The 10,191-nt window shown below is 37.1% G+C and overlaps 1 protein-coding gene across 1 annotated transcript in view; it reads right to left on the bottom strand.

The window, feature by feature from the left end:
• Positions 1–1,852: 1,852 nt before the first annotated feature.
• LOC149248137 (serine carboxypeptidase-like 35) overlaps positions 1,853–10,191 on the bottom strand; it is a 55,066-nt gene continuing 46,727 nt past the window's right edge. Inside the window, exon 8 of the mRNA XM_089458345.1 lies at positions 1,853–2,732. Within this exon, the coding sequence (XP_089314471.1) occupies positions 2,727–2,732 (6 nt within the window). The 3' untranslated portion in view covers positions 1,853–2,726. The remainder of the gene's footprint in view (positions 2,733–10,191) is intronic.

Below are 10,191 nucleotides of genomic sequence, written 5' to 3'. Positions count from 1 at the left end.
TAACGATCTTGTCTACATAGGCCCACATAAATCAATGTGTACAAGTTTGATTGTATCCCTCTATTTCGTATCTTTAACAATAGGAAATTCATCTCTATGTTGTTTACTGAATGCACATGCTTCACAATCAATATGCAAATTTTTCAAAATAGGAAGACCATTCACCATACCTTTGTTCTGCAACAGAAGAAGATCAGTGAAATTGATGTGCCCAAGTCATTGATGCCACAAGTTTTCAGCGACTTGGGCACATCAATTTCACTGATCTTCTTCTATTACAGAACAAAGGTATAGTGAATGGCCTTCCTGTTTTGAAAAAGTTGCATATTGACTATGGAGCATGTGCATTCGGTAAACAACATAGAGATGAATTTCCTGCTGTTAGAGATAGGAAATAGAGGGATACACTTGAACTTTTCCACACTGATTTATGTGGGCCTATGCAGACAAGATCATTAGGTGGGGCCTACTATTTTCTAATATTTGTTGATGACTGTACAAGATTCACATGGGTGTATTTTATTAGACTGAAGAGTCATGCCTTTGAGTATTTCAAGCAGTTCAGGAACATGATTGAAAAGCAGACATGAAACTTCATCAGGTTTCTTCGATTAGATCAAGGCAGAGAACTCAAGAAAGGGGATTTCATCAAATACTGCAAATAGCATGGGATAAAACATCAGTTTACAACACCTTACACTCCTCAGCAGAATGGAGTAGTTGAGAGGAAAAACAGAACACTGGTGGAGTGTGCTCATAGTATGTTGAAAGGTAAGTATCTAACTAATGGTTTTTTGGGAGAAGCTATCAATACTGCACTGTATTTGAAGAATAAGAGTCCCACTAAAAGTCTTGATTATAAAAGTCCTTTTGAAGTGTTGTTTAGCTTCAAGCCTACAGTAAGTCATCTTATAGTATTTGGTTGCAAAGATTTTGTGCATGTTCCCAAAGAAAATAGGAAGAAGTTAGATTCAAAGGCCATTAAATGTACTTTGATTGGTTACTGCAGTGAGTATAAGGCTTATAAGTTGTTTGATCCTTCTACTCACAAGGTGTTTGTTAGTAGAGATGTAGTATTTCATGAACATGTTGATGATGGAAATCTTGTTCAAGATAATGAAGAATGGTATGTACCCTTAGTTTCAGATGAGGATGTTGAAACAGGGATCAGTGAGCAACAACAACAATAGCAACAACAACAACAACAACAAGATAAAGAGGAGGAAACTGAGTTTAGTCCACAAAGAGAAGAATAGAGTAGAATAGTTGACACCTCACCACTCAGGAGATCTAGCAGGTCGAAATAGCTACCAACTCGGTATAGGGATTGTGTGCTCAGGACCGGTATGTTAAACATTGCAGAACCTTCTAATTTTCATGAAGCTAGTAAGAGTTGTTAATGGAAGGAAGCAATGAAGGAGGAATATGAATCTATTATTAAGAATAATACTTGCGATCTAGTAAAGCTTCCTCATGGTAAACAACCCATAGGTTGCAGATGGTTATTTAAGTTGAAATTTAAAGCAGATGGGTCTATTGATAAGTATAAAGGATGGTTGGTTGCAAACGGGTATTCCATAAAGAAGGTATTGACTTTGAGGAAACATTTTCCCATGTTGCAAAAGTAAATACTATTAGATTGATTATTGCTTTAGCCACTAAGCTTCATTGGAAAACAGATTAATTAGATGTTAAATCTGCTTTCTTAAATGGTGATTTAAACGAAGAAGTATACTTCATGCAGCCCGAGGGGTTTGCTAAGAAGGGAGAAGAGCATTTAGTCTGTAGAATAAAGAAAGCTTTATATGGTTTAAACAGGCTCCTAGATCCTGGTACGACAAAAATGGGAGATCACTTTGATTCAATATCACACATATCAAATTCAGTTTTCACACCCTTCTTTTTTTTACTTGATCTCTTTCCTTCAGCAGCAATTATTTATGCACCACACCAATCTTTTTGCTCACACTGGCACCCACCGTGGGGAGAAGGAGGAACAACATGCCAGCATCAAGCAGGAAAAGAAAAAATGGTATGCGGCTATCACCCTATGTTTTTTTGTTTTGAAGAGGCAACAAACAAAAAAATATCACTGTGAATTTATGAGGGCAGTGGTCTTCTCCTTCTTCTCACGGCTTCCTCCACGGCCACAAAGGCCACCGCGGATCTACACAAGCCCATATCACACCCCCCCTCAATGCATTCTCCTCCTCGGGCTGTCTACAACCATCCTTATGTCGATCAACAGCTGCCTCAAGTGATCTTAGCCCCCTCTGTTGTTCTCCTACGATCTCGGCCTCCTTTGCTATTCTCCTTAGCGGTCTAGCCTCCGTAGGTCCTCGTGACACCTTGGCATCCAACAACAGTGTATCTTCAGCTACAAGTCAAGAGTATCTCTCATGCATATCTCCTCCACGCAAATGCAGTAGCAACGCTCCACTGCTACGATCTTTTCGTCCGCAAGGTCGGCGTGACCTTCCCTCTAGGAGCTGTGAAGATCTGCACGTGTATCCACAATGAATCTGTGTCACCACGAAACTAAAAAATAGTGGAAGTGTTGCAGGTGGATCGGCGCGACTCTCCCTTCAAACGACGAGACGATCTAGCTTCAAACGCGCCAGGCTCTCCCACTCAGGTATCGGCTCCCTCAGCGCGACTCTCCCTTCAAACGACGAGACGATCTAGCTTCAAATGCGCCAACCTCTCCCACTCAGGTATCGTCTCCCTCAAACCTGCAGCTCTGATACCATGTCAAGAGTTTCACAAGGAAGACATGAAATGACAAACCAACACAAGAGGAGCTCACAGTCAGATCACCAGGAGCTACCTCAAGCAAAACGCTACACGGAGCTTCACATTAATTTGAATATTAAATAGATATAATTTGTTAGGGAAAACGAATCATATCCCAAGAGAATAGGAATTGAATAACTATAGAAAAGAAAATCACAACTACGTAACAATAATAGCCTATTCTCCATTAATTCTAACAAGAATGAAATTCTATATCAAGTGCCATATTGAAGAGAAATATGGTAATAAATTTGATTTATTTTACTATTAAAAAAATGAAAAGTTATGATAGTGTGAGAAACAATATTACATGCACAATACTAAAAAAATAAGAATGTTTTATTACAAACAATAATCATACATATAATATTAAAACTTAATAAAATGGTAAAGAAAGCCTTAACACAATATTATAAGCGTTAGACTCAAACATTTTAAAAATGTTTTGTTAAAACAAAACATAACTATTCCCATACATATACATATTCTAGGTATCCACTACCTATCATTTTATTAAACCAAATCTTAAAAGAAACCCTAACTCTAAAAAAAAACTATGCTAGAAAACTTCCATCTAAATACTAATTGATGTTTTCTAAAGTGATCAACTATAACCATGAACATTGAGTAATTGTTTATGTCGTAGTGAGAAACTATAACCATGAACAATGAGTAATTGTTTAGGTCTGAGATATATAAATTGTAACTGTATAATCTAAAATTAGATGAACTTAAGGGAAATTAAAAGAATTAGATTCCACATTTTTTTAGTATTTTGTTAGGGTTGTGAAACAAAGCTTTTCCGTATTTATTTCCTGAGAGTGTGAGGGTTCCTAAAAGGAAAAATAGCGAATTTAAATATAGTTCCAAATAAAAGAAAAAAGTGTATATACATTTCTTTCATTCAATATTCTTTGAACCCTATTATTAACAGTCTTCAAACAATAATTAAATCCCAAGATATGAAATGTTGAAACTTTTGCTTACGTATCGACCTTGTCTTGGTTTTATCCCTTTAATTTTTATGTAGATCAGCTTACCCATGTATTTTATTTTTTTCATTATATTTTATGCTTATTAAATTTAAATATTTTTTTCATTATATTTTATGCTTATTAAATTTAAATATTCATATTGTTTTTAGTTTTAATTTTAAGTTGTTGTTTTAGTTTTAATTTTAAAAACAAAGTAGTATCAATAATTAAATCCCAAAATAGGAAACGTTGAAACCCGTGTCTTGTTTTTATCCCTTTGATTTTTTATTTAGAACAGCTTTGATTTTTATTTAGAACAGATTACTCATGTTTTTTTTTTTCATTATATTCTATGCTTATTAAATTTAAATATTAATGTTGTTTTTAATTTTAATTTTAAATTGTTATTTTAATTTTAATTTAAAAAATAAAGTAATAGTTTTTAAATTAAAGATAATATGTTTTGTATACTTTGCACGGAAGTGTGAGGAGAACCATTGGAGAAGTGGCCATGAAAATAATTTTGTCGTTGAGATCTGAAGCATAGTTGTCTATTAAGATGAAAAACAATGAAATTATTGCAGCCGAAAACAAGAGATTTCGTCCACCGTGTTACTGCTGTCGAGGACATCTCAGATGTTTCTTGATTAACGAAACCTCTCTAAACCTCTCTTTCAATACACCAAGTGTTAACAGAAGTGTTTGAATACAACATCAAGTGTATTTTTATTTATTTATGCTTTTGTTAAATGACATATCCTCACATGACCATCATAATTTATTTTTACACCAAAATTATAAAACCTAACACTATATTATAATTTAACCTTACCATTTCTTACTTATTCATTATATTGTTTAAATGATAATGAAACTCTACCTTTTGTGGATGAATCATTGGAGATTATTTAAACCTTACTTTTTGTTGATGAATCATTGAACATTCATTTGTGTAGGTATATACATTATGAAAGTCTTGCCAACTAGATGAAAAGACATATGTTTGAGAATGTGAACAGTTATAAGTTTCAAAATCAATCCATGTAATCATGTTTTGTAAAAAATTAATTTAAGTACGGCTTAAACACATTGCTTAGATATGCAAGGAAGTTATCACTTTTAATTCAATATGTTGATGGAGTGGCGATGACGAATATACTCGCATCTTCCAATTTACACCATGCGATAAAAAATATTAATTAGCAAAATTATTAAAGTGGTCAATTCCAATGCGGGGGCACATATCAACATAATTACTTGTGATTACTACCCACTAAAATTTATGCAAGTTCTTCTGCATGAGCAAAAAATTTATTTATCCACTTCAGTTCTCAATGTATTAGTTTCAACCAAAGCAAGACTATAGGAGGATTTGTCTATGGAGCAATATTAATTTAGCACTATCAATGTAAATTATAGTTATTGATGCAATTTTGACTAAGCATATTTCTAACCTGAGTTGGATGACTAAACTGCCCTGCAAAATAAAATTACAATATAACAATTTGAATTTTATTATTACTTTTTTTTACTTTTTATTATTAATTGAGCCAATATTTAAATTTTACAATCTTTTATGTATGCTACAATATCTCTCCATACTCTCTATACTCGACCATAAACAAACTAGCAATTGCACCACATGTTGCAAAAGAAATGTCGTAAGCCATAAATTTGAGAAGAATCATGATATATAGAATATCACTTAACATAAAAATTAGTAAACATAATGTCATTCAAACCTAAAGCATAATGAGAAATCACTTACATTATGTCAAATTTACATATTTGATAACCTTTCCAACATAGATTGTCTCTCAATCTTGAAAGATATTATGTCAACTTCCAATAGAAAATATGATTTTTTCATTATTGAACTATGTCACTTGATCAAAAGCTTACAATATTTTACCACTTGCTGTTAAACTAATTGGATCTACGTTTGCTTATCATTTCTTAATTGCTTTTGGGCATTTGGACTAATTTGTGATGGAGAAAGTTTATTTAAAGCTTTTTTCCAATAGTCCCATTAGTTAAATGTGGCTAGAGAACTACTCAAGATAGGAATGTTTGCATTAATAAATATGTTTGTGTGTGAACTCTTACTTGCTGAGTTACAATGTTAATAATACGGTAATTGTGTATATGATGAGTTACACCTAAGTCGATTCCCCATGCATGATTGTTAGATTAAGGACCTGTTGTAGCGACTACAATCACCCTCCAACATTTTTCCTTAACTTTGTTTTGGAGCCTCCCTACCAACAATCCTCAGCAGCATGTCATGCACTATCAAGTACATATGATTCACTCGTTTTTCACTGGCTTACTAGCCTGTTCATGTCAGTTTGCTTCACTCCATTCACATGCTACCATTCGGGACTTAAGCTAATTGCTAGCTAAGAATCTCCCTCAGAAAATTGCACAATTCTAGAGGGTAACCAGCCTTAACTCCAGAAATTGCAGAAAGCTACTGGAAAACTTGTTAGGCTCCAAAATTGTGCAAAGCAGTCAGACACACTTCATTGATAAAATTGCGCAATCTACCTTGCACTGCAGCTCAACCTAGAAATTGTGCAACTCTGGGCAGCAGTCACTTGCTCACCCCATAAATTGTGCAATCCCTTAGGGACAGACAACCCAACTCAGCTAAGAAATTGCGCAAACCCCTCTCCAAGTCTTGCACGCTATTGCATGTGCCTTCAATTTGACCAGTTCCCTCCAGGGCCCAACAAACTTGATTTACATGCATGGACTGCCTTTCCTGAAATAGAAAAAAACAACATGGAAAAAGAATCCCTAGATTTTAGGGATTTATTTTTAGCAGTTGGAGGTCACATGAAAAGATCATTTTAGAAACTTCCCTCCAAGTGTCGCTTTTTCCTAGATTTGTGGCATGCGTGTCGTAAGCCTCAAACTTATTTATTCGACGGTACAAAGCTCATTCTTCAAATCAATATTGGAGCTCTAACATCCCACAAGACATCTAGAAGTCTTCGGCACATCTAGCTCAACTATTTGTAGGTAAGTATGCTTTACATCCCTTTTGTAGCATTTATGTTGCTTTTTATGTTTTGGCTTGTTTGATTGTTTTCTGCTTTATTTATGTGAACTCTTGTTGTCATTTGCATTCATGTTATCCTATAGAAGCATTGTTTCAGTGTTCATTTGCATCTTAGTGTTGTCGCATGCATAACACTATTTTGCACTAATGGTCACCAATTCGACGACCTGTTTCACACACATGCACGTTTTCCCATTTTCTGAACCTTGGATTCAAGGTTTCATGCATGATCATTCACTCTTGCTTACACTCAGTTCCTCCATGCATTCAGATCATCCTATGTTTTGAGTTGCCTGTTAGCGGGTTTGGGCAACCTTGGCCCAAGCATTGCCTCGTCGGGACAACATTGCGCATTTTTTAGAGGGAAGGCTCTGCCTTGCTCCCAAAAAATGCATAAAACTAGTGAGGAACTGTCCTCCAAGCTTTCTTTGCACAATTCTGAGAGGCAGTGCTCTGCTGGCCCAAAACATTATGCAATCCAGTCCCTGGGCCTGCATTCCTTGCTGACTGAGATTTTGCATTACACAATCTATGCACCCAACAAGTCAGCTTGGATTGCGCATTACGCAATTCAAACAGTTAACCAGCCTCCTGACAATCTAGACTTCCTTTTGCATAGTTCTGGCTGTCAGTCTCCCAGCCTCTCAGTGAAAATTCTACAATCCTTGCCATCAGTCTCCCGGGTATGTTGCATGTTAGTCCTTAGGTTTGATTTGGTTTCAATGACAGATTTATTTCCATGCATGTCTCCATGTCTGCAGGTTTAGTAGGTGTTCGTCTGTCTCTCAGCAGTTTAGGTTCAATGGCCTCCAAGAGGGCAGGGTCAAAGGACACCGACAGAAGTGCAACTCGGGAAGTAGTTGAGAAAGTGTCTATGAGTTTGTCGATTTACCAAGACACTAAGTTGATTGTAGACAAGGGCATCAAGCTGAAATGGCGAGACATCAATGATGCATTCTCATACACATTTGAGGAATAACTTGAAGACTGGAGGGTCTATGCGAATATTAACAATTCTGGCCTGTACCGGATAGCATGAAGATACCCTGTGTTACCATGCGTGGACATGATAGATTGGATCATCTCACACACTGGTCCCGAGACGATGGTGTTAAGCAGTGTCAGTGAAACAAATATTGCTACCTTCAGGGCACACGACTATCAATAGATGTACCTCTTGCTGAAGCGAGTGATCATAATTGAGAAACCCTTCAGCATACCTAGTAGCAGTGCAAAATTTAGGGATATCTAGAAGAGCTGGGTGAAGGAGCCAGCCAAGTTCATGATGACACCCAACCAGATTTACAAGACGAAGATACTGCAAAAGGCATATCAAAACTTGGTGATCTTTGCATGGCGCTTGTACGGCCAAGAGAGCACAAAGACATTCCTGCAGAGTTGGGTGATTGCAGTTGACCAACTGGCCAATGACGGTAAAGCATGCAACCAGTCTAACATGTTGTGTCACACGCTAAAGGAATAGGTAGCAAGAGCTCGGTAACCATCCAAAGGTTAGCAAGCGGAAATATACATGTCTTCATACATCTTGGATGCAATCTGTGCCCCTCAAAAGTTCCTAAGCTTGAAGTGGGCATGGACATCAACGGAAACCTCTATACATACTTATTGCAAACTGTTTTCCAAAAGCAACTTCCGCAGAGTCATCATACAGTTGTCAGACTGTTTTGTCAGCCTGGTGTACAAGATGATATTTGAGTAGTATCCACCTTGCATGTCAAAGGTAGAAATGGAGGCATGGATCGACATAGAGGATTGGTATGCCTCACCTTTTGGCACCTTCATATGGATGAATAACGCGGAGAAGCATATGCATGTTTTTCCAAAGATTTCCATGGACAAGCTTGTCATGAAAGAAGTGTCATACCACATCTCGGTAGGATTGTTAGCTAGACTACATCAGAAGAAGAAGGCACCCTAGCACACGCTTCCATTATAGACGGGGTTGTACGAGATACGAAATATCAAACATGCTTATGGTGAGACAAGATTTCAAAATATTTACTTTCAGCATGAGAAGCTTCAATTCGTACGATCCGCATTTCTTTGTAAAGTATCACTATGCGAGAGTGCAATTCCATTGGATCCACGGGGCATGTCATTGGGTAGAGGAAGACCCATGGAGATATTGTCACAGCTTCTCCATGCCCAATGAACTGGTTGACATTACTGTGGAATGGTTAATGAAGAAGTGTGAAGCAACATCTACGAGAGCACCATCATTAGTAACAACAAAGGATGACATACTTTTGCGTGACAAAGGCAAGAGAAAGATTGTTGACAATGTATAGGCAGAACACAGTTGTAAGTTGAAAGCAGATCCAATGGTGGAGAAAGCAACTTTGGAATAGAGACGAAGAGGTAGCAACACGACAAGAGGAATGTGCAAAGGCAGAGAGATAAATAGAGGATGGAGGAAACAATGAAGGAGTTGCAAGAGTTGAAGCAACAACTCTTGGAATAACAAGAGCTGCGCAGACGGAGAAGGAAGCACAATAGGGATAGACACAACAGGGGGTGCAACATGCACATATTGATGAAACTACACCCCATATAGGTGGTAGACTCGTCCGAACAGTTGTCACAAAGCAAACAGTGTGAGCGGTTGTAGGGGCACGAATTCACTCAAGAGATTGAACATATACTTTAGCAGATGGATACGGAAATGGAGTAGTCAAAGTTATAGCAATACATTGGCCTCATGCCTTACAACCAAGAGATAGACCCACTGACTTCACCAGAACTGGAAGAAAATCTAGCACTGAGTGACCAAGCAGATACTAAGATCCTTTGAGGCAATTTGGAAGTAGAGATGCACAACATATCATTCAATGAGTCGCAACATAGAGTTGTGCAATCATGTAGAGTGTCTAATCCAGATGTCCAAACATCTTCTGCGTAGTTTGAGGAACAGGTGATCGTATATGTTGTGCACAAGCATCCAATAAAATTGGCTGATGCTACCAGAGCATATGTTGAAGCCACTAGATTGAGTGTTCGCTTCTTGATAGTAAAGAATGAGTGAATGGCTAAGGATTTATAGACGGCCAAGAAGGGAGGAGAATAGGTTATAGCATTCGCCATATCAGAGTTGAAGAAGGTGATACTGGATGAAGTATCTTCCCTTGAGACAGTCATGAAAATGTTGTATTCCAGATTCGGTACCATGCATAAGGCAGTTGTCCATCTCAATGGTTGGCAACAGCGTTGTGCTAGGAGATCATGTATCTTGTCAAACTTGCATACTTTTGCTAATCCAGATTTAAACAGGAATGCAACAGATTACAAATATACCATAAATACATAGATGCAACAGAAATAATACTTCATTTCATGAATTTA

This window comes from Pinus tabuliformis, chromosome 7 (genome assembly GCF_031772625.1).
Source record: "Pinus tabuliformis cultivar Carrire ecotype Pingquan chromosome 7, CPIR1, whole genome shotgun sequence".
Classification (NCBI taxonomy): Eukaryota; Viridiplantae; Streptophyta; class Pinopsida; order Pinales; family Pinaceae; genus Pinus; species Pinus tabuliformis.
This window is presented reverse-complemented; position numbering and strand designations above follow the sequence as displayed.